This window comes from Falco peregrinus, chromosome 8 (genome assembly GCF_023634155.1).
Source record: "Falco peregrinus isolate bFalPer1 chromosome 8, bFalPer1.pri, whole genome shotgun sequence".
Lineage (NCBI taxonomy): Eukaryota > Metazoa > Chordata > Aves > Falconiformes > Falconidae > Falco > Falco peregrinus.
Window position 1 is genome coordinate 21617015 of NC_073728.1, and position 18332 is coordinate 21635346.

The 18332-nt window shown below is 38.7% G+C and overlaps 1 protein-coding gene across 6 annotated transcripts in view; it reads right to left on the reverse strand.

Moving 5' to 3' along the window:
- The window catches only part of MYO3B (myosin IIIB), a 207619-nt gene that overhangs the window by 48482 nt on the left and 140805 nt on the right, over window positions 1-18332 (reverse strand). For 5 of the 6 annotated variants that reach the window (XM_027786370.2, XM_027786367.2, XM_027786369.2 and 2 more), the window contains 4 exons: window positions 17207-17318; window positions 16132-16294; window positions 15335-15415; window positions 5832-5952 (listed from right to left, as the gene is read on the reverse strand). In XM_027786370.2, coding sequence (XP_027642171.2) covers window positions 5832-5952; window positions 15335-15415; window positions 16132-16294; window positions 17207-17318 — 477 coding nt within the window. The remainder of the gene's footprint in view (window positions 1-5831; window positions 5953-15334; window positions 15416-16131; window positions 16295-17206; window positions 17319-18332) is intronic. The other variant, XR_003554319.2, reaches the window with a different exon arrangement.

Sequence of the window (18332 nt, forward strand, 5' to 3'; positions counted from 1 at the left end):
TGACTTATACAAGAAATGTCAGCATGGTCCTGACAGAAACTGAAATTATCCAAGGAGGAAATTATGGAGCAATGTGAGAAAGGTGTAAGCAATAAATTACCAGGACCTGATGGCATTCATTTGAAGGTTGTGAAAAAAAATAAACTAAGTGGAGATGCAACCCTTTCAAGCAGCTATCCATGAAGAAGAGAAGCACACTAACATAGTGCTATTTCTTTTTCTTTAATCAAAAGAATCCAAGGAAGGTTTTGTTATTGACTGAGTAAGCGAACCTCACTTTAGTGAGAGGCAAGCTGCAGACCAAGTCAAAGAAAGCACAGCAGAAGACAGAAGAGTTTGTATATGAAACAGTTTTATTTACATTAAGCCAGTTTCTGAATGGATCTGTGCTCATGTGACTGAAATAATGTTTAATCTCTGCTTTCAGTGATATATGGGATATTATGTTTATGTGCTAACCCATCAGTGTCCATGTAGGTGAATCCACATTGCATGCTATTTTAACGGGCCTCCAGCTGTTGTAGACCATTCAGAAATGAGCATTGTTCATTTTTCAAGCACAGCAGCAATGCAGTTGCAAGTAAAGCTAACCCAAGGAGAATTCCTCTAAAACAATTTTTACACTTCCTTTCTACACTGATGCAGCGAAGGCTGCTGGCACTAAGATGCTATAAAAGTGGCTGACTTGCAATGCACTAGCACAGAGATCTTACATTTCAAGAAGTCACTCTGTATTTATAAATCATAAAAAGAATCTTAGGAAATCATCTAATCCATCCCCATTTTCAGAGAAAAATCAGCTGTACCTACTCTTTTCTTTTTTTCCCCATGTTTGTCTAAGCTGACTTTTAAAACCTACAGTGATAGAGATGTCAGAACTTCCCAAGGTAACCTACACAGGGCTTAACTTAGTTTACCATCAGTGAGCTTTTCTTCACCCAGCTTTCCTGTGCTACAATGCAAGCCCATTATTACTCACCTGATTCTCAAAGAGAACAATTTGTTCCTTTCCTCTTCCCATCAGCCTTTCATGATTGCAGAAATGATAGCACATGCACCCTCAGTTTTCCATTTCCCTTCGATATCTCCCCTTATCATGGTTTATAGAGATAGGTAATCATTCTTGTTGCTGAGGGACTTGCTCGTTTTCTTGAAGTGCAGTGTCTATACTACACTAACTGAGGTCTCAGCAGTGATGAGAAAATGTTATGATGCACATGTGAGGTATGTATCCTCATTGCTACTGCCCAATGTAAACTTCAGAGCAGGGTGCCATTAGTGACTGACATTCATTTAATGGTTCATTAAAGTCCATATACCTCTGTTTCTAGTTCTAATCCTGTCCTCTTAAACCCCTGTAACCATCACTCACTTAGTACTGACACAAATCTAGTCATCACATTCTGCTTCACCAGTCAAGCCATTAACAAGTAGAAACAGACCCATTTTTGGAACCTGACTTTCAGATGCATACTTCCTGTAGAACAGAGAAACACTGATAAATATTTATTCATAACTTTCCTAAGTTGGAATGCTTGTGTAGTTTTCTTCAGGCTTTATAATTCAATCTTGATTACCTAAGACTCATGTGAATGTCAGAAGTTTTACTAAAATGAATGGTTTCTGAGAACCTATGCTGACCAAAGTGTGAACAGGTTATCAACTAGCCAGAAAGAGAAGCATGTAAGGAGAAAAATCACAATGAATTTGACTCAAGAGTGTGAAGTGCTGTTGATGTCAGGTATCTTCTGACATGTGTCCTTTAACATACAGAGCTCCATAAGGAAACAAAAGAGCAAGGGATAGTCACTGACATGCACAGACATAACTGACCTGTAACAAAGTCACTATGTGGAAAGAATGTTTTCTGCTCTACTACGTAGTATAAGGCCACTGATCATGTAGGTATAGCTACCTTATATTGGGATATTTAGCAGTTGGTGAGCTAGAGGGAAAAAAGAACAATACAGGAAGTATTTTCCAAGGTATCAGGTTAGTACTATTTAACACAATTTTCACTTGGGAGGGAAATGGGTAAGAAGATGGTGGAGCATGCAGGTTACAGATGCTTTGACAAGATTCTAAAGGGATTTAAAGGTATCTGAGGATGAAAGCTCTGTCTGAACAAGAACATGAGCAACATAGTGTAGATTAAGGTCCTTAGTCACTGAACTGTAGATTATCCTGCTAAGAACAAGAACCTTTATGAAAAAATACATTCACTAGAGATTTGTCAGTCTAACAAGTTAAAAATCACAGGACATTTTAGAAAATTACTTTTTCCTTCTCCACAGATTATTCCTAATTAGCTCAAGAGATTCCTAATACTAACTTGAAATTGGAGCTATGCCATTGCAAAATGCTGCAATGACAGTTTTGATTTCATGCAATGACCAATTATACAATGGAGGAATGAGGTGAGGCTCATGTCCACAGTGGCCCTGTGAGAGAGGAAACCCTGTCACACTCCTCCGTTCTCTGCTGCCTGTTCTGCTCTCTGCAGAAGGGTAAATCTGCTGTTCAGCAGGGTTGTCAGAAGGGCTCTGAAAGGTTTTCTTTCCTTTATTTGAATTTAGTTTTAATCATGTTTGGCTCCCTAAGGTAACTCTGCCCTTTTTAAGTCTTGAATGAGCTACTTTGGGGAAGGCTTTGACTGTGATTCTGTTCCTTCACACCATGCAGGCCTGCAGGTTCCTCTCGGTGGCCGATGTTGAGAAAGTTTTGCAAGTGTCACATACACAGACTGGGTTCTGGGGGGGAATTCAGACTTAAGTGTCAGTCTCCCAGGTGTACAGTTAATCCCATGACACTTTTTTGGTAGAAGGAGTCACAGGCAATTCCATAGCTCTGCGGTAGAGGGTGAAAAAACATTTTTTCAATGAGACAAAGCCACTTCCCTGTCAATGTTTACATTATCTTCCTATACCTATTTCTACTTCTATCAGAGATATCTGCCAATTCTCAAAGTGTATTTAGTTACTTGTAACCAAAGACACTTTAGTTGTGAAGTCAGCTTCATACATGAAAGATTTTTGCATTTGAACAGTTAAAACTGGTTTTCAAGTCAAGCACATAAATGCAGGAAAAATTTAACTGCAATGTTAAATGAACTGATGTGTGCATTTAATTAGCAACCTACATCATTTATTAGCTTGAATTTGCGTATGTCCTGCATTCACTGACTAAAAAGCATGAACTAGGTGTAGAGATTAAATTTCCTTGAAGGAATTCAAATTTTTAAAAAGTACCCGTTTCTTCCGAACACTTTGAAATTCATTTCTTAGTAAAACTGAATGCTTTATATATATTATAATACTGTAACTTCTTTTTTTAACAGATCTTTGAAAAAGCAGTAGGTTGTCATACATTTAAACGTATAGTTCTATTCCTGTGCATATAACAGAGCAGAACTGTATATGATTTTGCTTTCTGATCCTGAGTACCTTTAAGCTATTTTTTCATTTTCCAAAACTACCAGTTAGAAGAAAAACAAAACAAAAATAAAAGAAATTAAAGGAAATTAAGAGAAAAGAGTATGTAATTATTCTGTACTTTAGTTCCATGGTATGTGAAGCCGCAGTGGGGCTGTCTTCTCTAGGGACAGATTACCGGCTACTGTGTTAAACATTTGCACTATTATTCAGCAGCCTTCCTGTTTCCTACAAGTTTCCTGTCTGACTGAACAGTCATATGCTTAAAACACAACAGCCCAGTAACTGCTACATGTGGAAGTGAAGCTTGATTTATGGGAAGTAAGTTATTGGATTTAGTTCCAAGATTCTGAACATCACCTGTGAAATGCTGAACATTTTCAAGTCTCACTGAAATCACTGGAACCTGAGGCCACTGCTGAGAAATTTATAGGATTAGGCAAATAATCTGCAATATTTGTTGGGGTTAAAACTTCAGAACTGCCAGCAGTAACGGCAGTTTAACAACTCCAGGCAAAAGAATGTATGCATTTATTCACCTCTCTGATTGTGCATAGCAATCAGGACTGGGTACAAGACCTGAATGGCCAATGTATTTTACATGGGCACCTTCCAGCCAGATATCTAAAGGCATTTAGACATTGACTTCAATGTTAAGTTCACAGGTTGAATATCATTAAAGGTCTGTACATTTGTGCTTCATAGAGCTCAAACTCACCTCAACAGTTACTGAACCATAAAATGTTTGTGAATCTCAAGGGATGTACAATTGAGCAAGCTGTACCTAATCCAGAAAAATACATTTGTTTGGAGAGCAACAGCAAAATCCAGAAAGAGCCTAATGCAAAAAGGGAAGAAAATAATTCCTGGCTAACTACACATAAACAAATCCAGGTGAAAGCTCTAGATCACTTAAAAGAAAAAAAAAAAAAAGTCTCTCTAATTGTAAATAATTATAATTTGGGATGCCAAAGAAAACTGATAATAGTTAGTGTATTAGCTCTTGCTTTTAGCTATCAGTGCAGACTGGAAAACAAATGACCATGCAATCATCAATAGTTCTAAAGAAATCACAAGATACACACCCCTTAGGTACTTAAGAGAAGAAGGAGCTGCATGCACATGAAGGAAATAATAAATTAGGAAACCTATTGCCCCAGTGAGCAGTGAGGCAACCAAAAGACAGAGATATGATGGCAAATTGCAGTGGGCTCATTTTTTTCCCTGCAAATAATCATCAAAAACATTTATTTATTTATTTAGTCTTTGTCCAATAGTCTGAACCTTTCTCTTGCTGAAAACAGAATACTACAACAAAGAGATTCTGGAATACTACTTACCTACAAGAATGCAGGCGGTTAATACCTAAAAAAATCCTGTAATGATGCACCAGAGCATGTAGCAGACATTATTCAATCTAAATCAACCAAAGTTAGCATGGAGGTTAGCATAACTCAAGGCTATGAGCATAGACAGAGAAAGAAATACCATTTTGGAGAAGTTAATGGTTTGTTTTTAAAAACCCCAAATGTTCTTAATGGAATAACAGCATCTGCTTACAGTCAAGTCAGTCACTACATTCAGAGAATTCTGAAGAAGTGTAACAGAACCCGCATTTATATGCCATATAGGAAGCATATAAACCAACAGAAATAAGGACTGGAAGAAGCACTGAGATGTCCTCATGCCCACGCCACAGCAGGAGAGATCTCATAAATCATAGTCGCTGAAACTTGCTAATCAAAGGGATTAATCCAGCAAACGCGGCCACCTCTCCTAGAACACTGTCTCTGGGAGACAGACTTTGATAACAGCTAAAGACGTAACAGATCTCTCTTGCCTCTCATACCCAATGTTGGGGGAACATTTGTCTGGAGTAACTCCATTGGTAAGGAAGGTTAAAATACCCTTCCTCTGCAAAGAGGGCACCACTATTACAGTTTACAGTATTCCTAGGTTTTCTGTCAGTGACTTGTCCATCTGCTTTTTACAGCTCTTTTCCCTATCTCATTGATGGTCTCAATGGAGCTTTACAGACACAGAAGGGTAACTTTCTGCTGTCGAGAATTTAATAACACACACTGCAGACAATTCTGAAATGCTGAGCACTTGCAATCCTGCCTGCAATCTACGGCATTCTGGGCACTTCCAAGAAGTGCAAGAAACAGGACAGCAACACAGGACAAACAGCACCATAAATAAACCTAACTCTGGTAACTGGGAGAATATTAAAATGACTAAGCTGGTGGGGGCACTGGCTAATCTACAGGTGCTCATCCTCAGAAAATGGCAGATTCCCTAAGAACTGGCTGAATCCTGATGACATGCCTGCTACTTTCAGATCTCACTGTGTGGAAAATCACTTCTGTTAGATAATAGACAGCAAAGGATTCAACTCACCAGTGCTCTTCACAGCCAAAATCAGAAGCTGAGCAGCTGTTCTTAAGCTGGGGATCTGCTATACAGCCAGAGCTTTTTTCCAGTCTTGTGTATTTTTTACGAACAATATATCCCCTGAAAGCTAAAACACATAGTTATGAATCAGAGAAAAATTCTGCAGAGCCTGAAGTGCAGACAGGCACCCAACTACGGCACAGAACTGAATGCCTTCAACTTTTACTGAGTCAGTGGACAGAAAGAACACCTAGCACCTCACAGGGGTGGCTCCAATGTTTGCAGAGTTAACAACAGCTGGAAATTATGCAGGGCCTTACACTGTCAGTTACAGTGTTACAGTGACCACTTGGCACAGCCCAGGCAAGGAAAGCAGGCTTTGAAATGAGAACACGTCTAATTTAAATAGGAATCCCACCTAAAATACATAGTAGAAACATCACTCCCAAAACACCTTCTTCAATCACAACTCCCATGATCTGAGCTACTCAGAATTTTACAGAATCAGAAATTTTACCTGCTTTTATTGTGGGGTAGAGGGGTGAGTAGTGAGGGACAGATACATTCAATTAAAACTAGAAAAATTAATTATGTCTTCTATTTTTCAATTAACCATAACCATAATAAAACACTAAAAATACCTTTCATACAAATAATCAGGAAAAAATATCTACAGAGATAGGAATTTATACCATTCATAAAAAAAAAGCGGAACAAAACAATCCCTAGAAACACTAAATGAAGCAGCAAGCACGCAGTGAAATGAAACAGCAAAGAAAATGGCAATGAATAACATTTTGAAGATACGTATATGTTTTATTTCAATTGACTGTCCCTGGACTTAGGCACCTAAATAACTGAATTACTTCTGCAGTTTTATCTGACATGAATTTGCTTGAATTCTTGATGCCTGTAAGCGGTTAGTAATAAAGCTCCAGCACAAACCACAGATCGCAATACATACTGCACTTAGGACAAAAGACTAAAAAGTGTTGCAATGTACACTTAAACTCACACATTTTTAAATTTTGTTTTGTGTAGGGTTTATTTCAAGCAGCATTTTAAGTAGAAATACCTTCATAAAAAGGGAAAAAGGGCTGAATAATGAAGAAAGTACAGTATCAATGCCATAGTTGAAGGGTACAGCAAGCAATTGCTCCATAAGAAAGCTCAGGGTTGTGAGGGAATAGGGCTGTTTATCAGTGTAGCAGGACTGCAATTTAAATAGTGAGACAATAAGTAAAAACAAATCTGAGCTAAGCTCAGGAAATACCATGATTTTGAGGAAAAAAAAAATATTCCCTATCCAGGATAAGCTTTTAAGCACACTAAACACGTGCAAAACCAGAGTTGGTCTGGGGACTAATTACTCAAAGGAGGAGGAGAAGAGCCCTCTTGTTGGGGTTGCTAGAGTCCAGGGTTAAATATTACAGTGGGATGTAGGATAGGCACAGAAATGGGGTCTACAGCATGTAGGATCAGGGTCAAAATAACATTGTAGATTACAAAGGGAAATCAGGAGGTTGAATAAATATAAAATATAGAATAAATTTAGAACACAAAAGTTGATGAGAAGATTAACAAATTTTCCCTGTATCTTATGCCTCTGATTTTATGAAAACTCTAGAAGTACATATTACCTACACAAGAGAGAATAAAGACCCTGTAGAATTTACAATCCCTTAATTATTATCAAATTAAGAAATAATTGATTGATTTCCCTTTTATTCCATTTAACTACTCATAAATTTACTCATCATTGACGATGTTTTTTGTGTAATAAAAAGATGGTGGAGAAAACAAAATAGAGCTACCTTGATTGCATGTGCTCTTTCCCTTAGGAAGGGGCTGTAACAAATCCCTTCTCTTCTATCTGAATTCCTGTATAGTGTTAAAGGTCTTCTTTTTAGCCACCTACCTCCACAAAAATATGTGGTGTTGCACTTATTTGAGCAATGTAAGACAATTAAAACCATCTGAACAGTTCAAGCTGTGGTATGCAATGCACCACAACAGTCTTTCAGTGCTATGGAAGTTTCCAGAGTAAAGAAGCAGCAAAAATTGCCTTTTAATGAGAGGATACTAAAATAAATAACCATTTCACTTTGCAGAAGGCTTGACAGAAGTTGGGCCTGCTGAGGTGTTGTACCGAATACAGAGCTCAGGTATCGTGAGGCTGAGGAACTTTCTGCCCTTAATAATCAGCTGGAAAAGCCTGCCTGCCTGGCAGCAATGAGGCAAGCATTCACTTGCCCCATGTGATCAGGCTTCCAATCCTCAGCTATCCCCTACTGACCAGACAAGGAGCCTACTTCGATATTGGCAGCAGAGACAGCTGGCCAGCAGCCACCTCTCTGCAGCTGAAACATGATAAGTATCAGTCAGTTGATGGACTACTATAAAGATAAAAAAGCACTGAAACAAAAGAACTAATAAGATAAACTTCAGTTTTATCCTTACTAATTTCTCAACTTCTAGTCATTCTTTGTGCATATGTGTGTGTGTGTGTGTTTGTCTATAAAGTCAATGTGGATCCCTACTGTGATTTTATTTTTTAAAATTCTTTTCCCCCCAGACTCTTATTAATGTCAGCATAACCATTTTGGTCTTTCCCTCACTCACTACAAAAAACCTGCTATATCTGATAATAAACATAGGTTTTACCCTGTCATTTGTTCTCATACATATTTTCAAAATCATCTCCTCTTCAACTTCTGCAAGCTAGCTTCTAACATTCTTCCAGAATACCTTGAATCTGGCAGGTAAATGGCTGTATTTTACCTACTTTCCCTTTGACTTATGGGATAACTGCAGTAGCAGGATAAACAAACTCGTCTCTCCCTCAAAAGCTTCATTGAGCATTACTAGGACTGCATCTTTTCAACATTTATTAACTGGATCTATAATGTTTCAAAAGAAATGCATATGCAGATAATTCTACTGGGGGAGTCTGAGAGGCTGGGAAGCTGCTCCATCACAGCAATTTGCATTACTGACTGGTGCTGGTTTTGACACTAAGCACTTGGCTCAAAGAGTGTGAAATTAGCAGACTCATGTTGCTACTGCTCCATGAACAATCACTGCATCATTGAAGAAGAATGATTACCAGCTGTCACCTCATTTTCACCTTATCCAGTCTATATTGCAAACTTTCCAGCAACAGTATCTTTAACCCTGATCTTTACATAGCCTAAGATGACAGGATCTGAAAAGTAACATAGGAACTGAACTTAAATTTTAGCACTTGGTTAGTAACTCAGTGTTAAATGTTTTATGTGCCACAATTTAGGACATGAATTTTTACTTCTTATACTGATCAATTCACACACAAAGCAAGTTTTCTGTCAGCTTCAGCGCCTAGCTAACCAAGAATATACTTACCTCAGGGAGTTTGAAATTTGGTGTCTGCAGTTAAAAACCTTTATTTTAAGGTCTAAGTACATTAGAGGCATATACATTACACACAATGTTGCACAATTCCAGATAGGAAAAGTCCAGGCATTTTCCCCCTGATTCCCATAGGAAATATATAGTTACAGAGCAAATTGTGAAGCACAATGTAGAAAGATCAAAGCTAAACAATCACAGGTCTATACAAGAAGTATAAAGAAAGAAGATGAAGTAGTATTTTGAACAGCAGAAGGATTCATTCTCAGTCATAAAAAAAATCATGTTAAGCAGACATTTTCTATACAGACTCATTTTTAACCTATAGTACCACCTAAAATAGCATGTAACAGCAACTTGGAAATGAAAGGTCATGTCTGCTGAAGAGAAGATATCATGGTAGTTTGTAACCAGAAGTTGATTTGCTATGAACAGCATATCACTTTCTTAATTTGCCTAGTTAAAAGAGCATTCAGCAGCTTAACTAACAACATCCGAGAGGATTTGGAGCCCATGAACCTGATTCTTCACTCCATGCCAAATTAATTCTAATGAACAGTAAAAGGGATGGAGAGTCACATCCATCCTTTGCTGGGTCCCATGAATACCTCCCCTCTTTCACCTCTCACTCTTGATGGATATTGGGTGATGCCTATTTAATAGCAGGAAGAACCCAACTCTTAAATTCTCTGGCAGAAGCATTACAAGAAAGCAAGTCATGAGTTCTCACATACAAGCAGTAATTATCAGTTACAAGCAGTGACTAACAGGAGGACTCAACAAGGCTGCCATCAGGACTGGAGTCATTGATGCACATCACCACTTGGACACAAGGGTTTCATTATCATGCACCAAGTCTCTGATCTTGAGACTTGGTCAAAGACAAAAAAGTGAAGATCACTGAAACTCTTTGTCAATATCAGCAAGGGAAAGGAACAGGTTTTCCAATGTACTCTTGGACAATGTATATCGTTATCCCTGATTTTAGCAAGGGCATGAAATCTAGTAAGAATGGTCTTCTTTTCATCTCCTGAAAGACAGGAGGGAAAACCAAAAGGAAATGCAGACATATGCACATTACAGAGCTTAACCCAGAGAGGGGGACAGAATATAGGACCTCATACTTCAAAACCATAAGGCCTTCTCACTTCTCCTAATATGTTCCCTGCACATGAGCAGAGGCTTTTAATGGTTACTAGAGATAGATACCGAAAATGAAGGATTACTAGATGCCCTAAGCCAGTACAGAACACAAAGAGATGGAAGAGTAAAGTTGGCCAAAGCTGTGCAGCCTGTACAAACCAGTCCAGTTTGCCCTGGATGTAAAATCAAGGAAATACAATAAGTCAGTTCAGTTGCCATTAAGAGAAACATATACAATGATTTTTACAGTGACAATGTAGTTAAAAGGAAGAAATTTAATTATATCAAAAAGTAAAACTGGATCTGCTACTTAGTAGTTGTTATTTTCGGGGAGGGGGAGGAAATCTGTATTTTATAGATATATTATAAAATGCTTAGAAGCTTTTGGAAAATTTTACTCATGCAATTCTTAGATCTATACAACAGTATTAGGCAGATACAGGTACACACACATGTACATAGTGATATAAATAGATGGATAAATATAGGGTTTTCAAGAAACATTTCCTTCTCTTCTATTGAAGCCAACATTAAACCTTTGCTGTTGAAAATCCTAAAGGTAACGTTTTTATTAAAAGCTTACATTTATTGTAAATGTAAAATAGTAAATTACAGCTGTTCTCTGGCCCTCTTTTTTTTTATTATAATGAAGTAAATTTTGCCAGAAGCACGTGTTAGAGATATGTAAATAGTGAGCAACATTGCATGGGCAGAAGTTAAATGAAGAGAGCAATTTACGAAAGGACACTTCATCTGGTTTCCTTCTGAACATCCATTACTTTTTTTTTTTTTTTTAAAAAAAGAGCCCCATTCTTGAGTTCTTGATAAAACCTTTTCCAATACAATGTGACATATGGTGAGTGTGCGAGCACGTGTTGGAGGAGGAGATGGTGGCTCAATGGATTAGTCATTTGCCTTTCACCTCTGGAAGCATAGTTAAACTCAGTCCTGACCAGAGCTGCACAGCATATTCCAGATGGCTAAAGTGGGCCTAATTAAAATGAATTCAGTGATGTCACCTCGGATCTAAGTGAATCGCATGCACCACTCATTTGGCATTTTGGCAATGTCAGTTCACAAATGAAATAACCAGATTAAAATCCTCCCCTAAGTTTTTCGGGACAACAGTCACACTGCATGGAAATACATGCTATCATAACTAGAAAACATACTTTTATAATTGTATTATCAGTTGTATTAAATTCTAATTAACGCATTTTTCTAGCACAAAGAAACATTAAATGGGACTTGCATGTGAGGTAAATCAGTGCAGCAACATTTCAGTCAGATGATTCAGTGGATATACATTGATTTAAACCAGCTGTGAATCTGGCAACATAATTTAAAAAAATCCTTTATTTTAACAAAATATTTTTCCTTTTATGTACACATAAATCAAAATAATACAAATCCCAACTACAAATACATACTCAGAAGTGCAAAGTATTGTTAACTCAAACACTTTACACAAAATCATTCTTTACAATTTGTCTCCAAGTTAAAAATTAACATTTTCTAACCTTCACAGGTTGGAAATGTATGACTTGACTAGAAGAAGCCATAAAGACCTTGCGCATCCTTTGTACCATTTTAGCCATGAGACTAATAACATCTGTGTATTCTGAGAACCTGTGATGTAGCTATGCTGAAGTAGGGTAGCTTTTTCTTCCCCACCTAATTTAAATTCACAAATATTTTGTTTTCTAGCAAGGGTGTTTTCCTCCATCTGAAATAATGACTTTTTTTCATGTAATATAATACACTAAGGAATTGTATCCTCATGTATATTGTGAGGGTTGGTTTTTTTCTAAGTTTGTTTTTTCTTCCAAGATTTCTTCAATGGGTAGTGAACTGCTGGGCCCACAGAGATCTCCAGACCACCAGCTCATGTATTTGAAAGGCATCTGTTTATTTTTAAAATGCAAATGCAGCCTACCTCAAAGACTGACTTGCAAGAAATGAACAATCTGAACAAGTCAAGAGGTTTCCAATCAGGAGCTGTGTTCCTCCTTTATATCAGGCTATGATCACTCGCTGTCAAAACCACTTAAACAATATCCTGGAATCTGAATGAAGTCCCCCCACAATTAAAATGAGCAGGATAATCCTGCAAGAATTATTCAGGCAAATCATTTTTCACACAGTTTAAAGTAATGATAAGGTCATTTACAAAAGAAATCAGCGCCTTTGAAATGCTGACTTGTAGACAGAGGACTGCCTGGAGGAGGGCCATAGATAACAGTGAAGACTGGCCTCCTAACACTACCCTTGCAGTCTTTGGAACTGATTCTGATGAAGAGAAGGCCCAATAAGGTTAATACCCCTACTTTGATCTCTGTCAAAGCGTACCAGCAAGAATTAATTTACATTTCAGATGAAAAAGGTTGACAGCATGAAAAGGCATCTTGTTTCTGGTATGTGAATGTGCTGTAATAGATCGGGAATTCTGAAAGGAAGTTCTGAGGAAGCTAAAGGGATAAGCCGAGCGGCTGCTTTTATTGGGAAAGAGATGAAAGGAAAACAAATTTCAATATGCGCTGTTCTGTAGAAACATGTAAGCCAAATGCTTCCTAAATTTCAAGGCCTGCGTGTGCTGGAGCAGGGGGTGGGGGTGGGGGTGGGGGGGGGTGGGAGGTGGGGTGGGGGTGGGTGGGGGGTGGGGTGGGGGCGGGGGGGGGGTGGGGTGGGGTGGGGAGGGAAAGAAGAGGGAAGTACATATATTTTAATTATATGGTTTTGCTAATGTCTGGATGACAAATGCAAACAATCTATCTCACTGCCTGAAATGGCTCATTAAAAGAAAAAATACAAAGGTGATCATACTCCATTTTACTGAAAAGCTGCCTTGAACTACACACTCTCATTATGAGATGTGCAGGGAAGAGGGAGAGATTTGGAGTTGCTTTTGTCTCCGTGTCACTAGGTACTTGGACAGTGTAATGTAAACAACAGAAAGACTGTCAGTGTATTTTAAAACCTGGAAAATGGCCACCATTAGCAAGCACGAGTTTTGATTTGAAACACTGAATAATTAGCATGTAGAGAAGAGAAAATGTGTACAGGAAGAATTTTGAAATAAGAAGTCCTAGATATAGATTTCCAAAGGCAGACAGAAATGTGTTGAGGATTACTATTATTATTATTATTATTATACTACCCCTTTGAATGTGGCACCAAAGATAGGAGGAGCAGACAGCCTAATTAATACAAAGGTACGCTGTGTCACTTAACCCTGTAGTCCTAGTGCTTATTCACCCAGACTGAGCACTGAAACTGTCAAGTGCCAGGTGACAAAGGAAGACAGTGTGCATGTTGGTGGGAAAAGCGGTAACAGCATTAGGTCCAGAGGGCTCAACAGAAGTGTCCAAATTTAAGGGTATGTGTACACTCCCACTGCCTCTACCCTGCAATGTTCAACACAGCATCTAAGAGATGGCAGGAAGGAACACAGCTCTGAATCTCTCCCATGTGTGCAAACAGCAGAACAGATCAGCTGCTTTCTCTAAAGAGCTAGTAATGAGCCTGCATCCCCTACACACCTAAGAAATCTGGCTGGATAAACTCCTAAGGCAGAATGTCCCCTACAATCTCCAGGTGCTACTGCTACACACCAGCTTCCTAGTGAACCTGAGGTAACTCTCATCCTAAGGAGCTAGTAATAGTGGCACAGGGGTGAGTCAACTGTTTCACTTTCCTTTTTACAGCAAAATGTTATTGTAAGCAGGAAATCAAAGTTCAGATATGGCCAAGTGTAAAGGTAGCAAATACTCCAGAAAATAGTTGCAGGGGGTACTTTAAGATCTACTCTCTGTGCTATCGTGAAAACAATAGAAAATGAGAATACAAAGGAAAGGAAGAAGGGCAGAGAGTGCTTATGTAGCCCTTCGGTGTTTGTTGCAATGGAAGGAAAAAATTCTGCTTAACAGTCTTCCATTTAATAGAATATTCTGCATCTACCCCTCGAGCTCATGATTCTGCATAACAGTATGCATGCAAATCTAGAAATTATTATTTTAACCTAATGATACTTTGTTCCTTTCTGTAACTAGACTGGTATTCTGTTTTCTGCTGAAAGTCACAGTGATGCTTAATTTCAGAGCAGCAAACTTAGACGAAAGAAAAACAAATTAATTTACTCAAAACAGCTTGAGAACAAAGTGAAAGAGTATTTAGAACACATCTTTTTCAGATTGACTTTAGACTATATGATACAGAGTAGAGAGGTGACAAAGCTTAAGGAATTATAGCACAGGAAGCTGGTACTTTGGTTTATCTGTAAACAAATTTGCTACGTTTTTGATCAGCTACAGTCTTTCAAACTGGGGTTGGACAGGGAAGGTGTATTACACTGCATCATATGGAGGTTGCTTCATATTGGCAGCATCTGAAAACACCATTGAGTTCACGGCCCTGGTTCTTAGATTCCTGTGCCATATGGTACCCTGCTCTCTACTAGAGACCTACACAGCCCTATGGGCCTGTTCCTCCAATAATCTCCTTAAAGTATATTCAAATTCATATTGATATGGCTGCATAGGAGTCTGGCAGAGAGTCAAAAGATAGGCCAAAACTGGCAAACCCAGCAAGCAGTTCAAACAAAAACCTGGCAACCTGCCAAGACCAGGGCTTGACACAGGGAAGTGCATGTCCAGTGCCTCCCACTCACACTTTTAGTCAAATCAGTCTGGTGCTTTGTACCAGCTCTACAAATAGTTGAATCATAGTGACTGTGCTCAGAAGAATCTTGAAGAATTAATTGAACAGCTTTTAATCAGTATGTTTTTCTTCCAGAGACATACTTACAAAAAGCCCAAAGTGCCTGATACCTGTCACTGATGTCTCTTGATACTGAAGAACAGACAATCAGAAGTAATGTTTTTGATAGCTTTTGTTGGACTGCATGTATTTCTGTTGGCTATGAGACATGAAATCACCCACAGCAAAATAGGTGTTGGCAATTGAAATAATGTTTTAATTACCTGCTTGAATATGTATAGCAGCATCAGTTCTTCTGTTCCTTATTTCCTTGTACTTCCTGCGAGCTTCATATCCTCTCCAGGCTAAAAATACAAAACCATGTGCTGGAAATTACATTTATTCAAGGAAGTGCTACAGAGTCTACAGAGTCAGAGATGTGCTGAAACTTTCATCCCTCCTGCCATAATCACTCCAGCCCCCACCCCTAATACATCTTCCCCACCCACCCACATGTTGAACTCTGAGTTCACGACTGCAGTATTCACATCCCCACAACTTCAAACATTGCTTCACTCATCCAAATTTTAATTGTCACCATGTGCTCACTGATGTCCCAACCCAAAAGTCAAAGGTACATGATCATGCCAGCACAAGAACTCCCCCCCCCACAGAGCTCCCCAAATTCAATATAAGAAAGCTTGCTAAATTACTGACAATCAGCCTCTCAGGCCCACCCCACAATGTACGTTATTTGGAATTCTGGTATACATTGTGGTGGCGAGGAGCATGCTACTCATTTCATTTATGTGCTGCATGCTAATGTAAACACACCTAACAATATTTTCATTTTGTGCATCACATTCAAAATACTAAAATATTTAAATAAAGACATTACCAAATACTAAGATGACGCCTTAGAAGTAAATCAATAATATTTGCATCAATTAGCTGGAGAGAAAAGCACCTCTGGTTATTTTGATTTCATAATAAACTGTTATGAATGAATAAATAATGTACATGCAACTTAACAACTTGAAATGAAAAATCACTCAGTGAAACAGGGAATGTGAACATTTACCTGACTGTATGGTAACAGCACTATTTTCTCTCTTCTCTTTGACTTTCTTGTACCTCCTTGCTCCAAGCCATCCCTTGATATAGGCTTGCATGATCACCACCCTCCCTATAACTTCTCGCAGGAACAAATTTAACTGCTCTATATGGTAATACTTCAGAAAAACCTGAAATGGAACAAAAAAATTAAAAAATCAGTATTACATGCAGTAGTAACATAACCTCTTGTATTCTGCCTTTTCATTAGTCTTACATCAGCCTATTTTAGGGCACCATTGCTGAGAAAACTGAGTAATCTTGTGAATCAAACATTTGCTCTCAGTGTGCTTGTGGAATTCCACTGACCAATTAAAATCACCCCACTGCAAAATAAACCACATATTTACCCTCTTTGCAAAGTAAATTGGCAAAGTGGATATTTTCAGGTATCAATAAGTTTGAAATATAGCCTTTCTTGACACTGGGAAAATAAATCCTGGGTTGATTTTTTTCTTAGACATAATATTCTCTAACAGCAATCTGCCTCAGGAGGCAAATCCTATGGGTGCTTACATATACTTTATCTGGGTCTTGAGCAGGAAAATTCTCCTTGTTTTTCCTGTGTGCACTGTAAAACAACTCAAGACACTGTATAGCATCCTTTTCAGAGAAGTCATCCACTCCACTTTAAACCATGAACAAAGGTTCTTAACACAGCCAGAAGGATCTCACCTGAAACTCCACAAATGGACAATGTACTAACCAGGCTCACAGGATACGCCAGAGTATGAAGTTTCAGTCAGGTCGTGATTAAGAGCAGGAGGAACTTCAGGAAGGCACTACTACAGCAGGCACTGACAGATGTACTGTCCTTATTGAGGCAGCCACGTGCAGAATGCACCTTGGGGAGCTACCCAATACACCCCTCCTCTTGCAGCACTAGCTCAGCTGGCTTTGGAGGGCAGCTCCATAAGCTGGGAGACAAACTGGAGCAAATTCCTTGCTTTTTTTTTGTTTATTCATGCCGTACTTTTCAAACCACTATTACACATGTTTTGCTAAAAGGATACTATCCTTGAGAAAATGTTAGCACCCTCTACCTTGGTTTTCCCAAGAATCCAGTTGTCTAGTTTAGATCTCTCCAAAATGGCAAGACAGTTTTCTCTGCTACCAAGGGGAGTCTCGTGTGCCTTGAATGCAAGGTAATAATACCTGCAAAACCAAATGACAAAGAAAGAATTGACTTGACAATCAATATGTACTTTCACAGCTCTTCTCTAGCTCAGAGCTGCCTCTCCAGAACTAATAGGCCAAATTCTCCCGTACACTCAGTCCTCTTCATAAATCATGGCACAGCTGTCATGAACAGACACTTGAGCATATACATGGCATAGGAAAATAAGTGGTACCACAGCGGTGACAAGAATCTGCTGCATTCTAGAAATCCCCAGCCAGTGTAATCATCCATAAAGGTCTTTCACAAAGCAGTGCAAATCAGGAAACACCCAAGGCTGTTCTAAGTTCTCAGATGAACGAGTGAGCGAGTGACAGGGAAAAGAAAAAGTGCTTGAAATCAGAGTAATAGAAAGCAAGGCAAAAATGAAACCTTTTGCATAACACACTTAAGCATGCCATCTACAGAGCTGTCTAATATACTTTGGTACAGTTACATCTCACTGCAAGTCTGCAAGTTCTTTTGAATAAGCAGGTGCTTCCTGAGGTGTTCAATGGACCCTTACAGATTTCTGAAGTGGGACAGACGTCAAATACTAGCACCAAAGACAGAAAAACCCCAAAAGTTATTCATAACCTGATGCCTGTTTCTTTTGAGAAATGCTAAAAAGGCATTTCAGAATCTTTCAATATTTTAATTACTGGTATTGGTCATTTTGCACAAAGAAATATAAAAGGCCTTGACATTCTTTGGGAAGCATAAATCCACATAAGAAGTCCAAGGCTCTTGAGCTTGCAACAGGATTGCCCCCATCAAGGGAACTCAGGGGAGCTTCCCACTTTCAGTATGCCTAGCAGAAAGACTGAGAATTCTCAATCAGTGAAGGTAAAGGCCAGCACTAGGCGGGTAGGCAGTACAATGATACGGTGATATCAGCTGATTACTGCAGCTGAACGGCTGCCACTGTATGTGAAGAATAAAGATTATTTTACAGTAAAAACAACTCTCATATCAATCTTAACTTACAGACGGCAAGACGCTCAGACTGCATG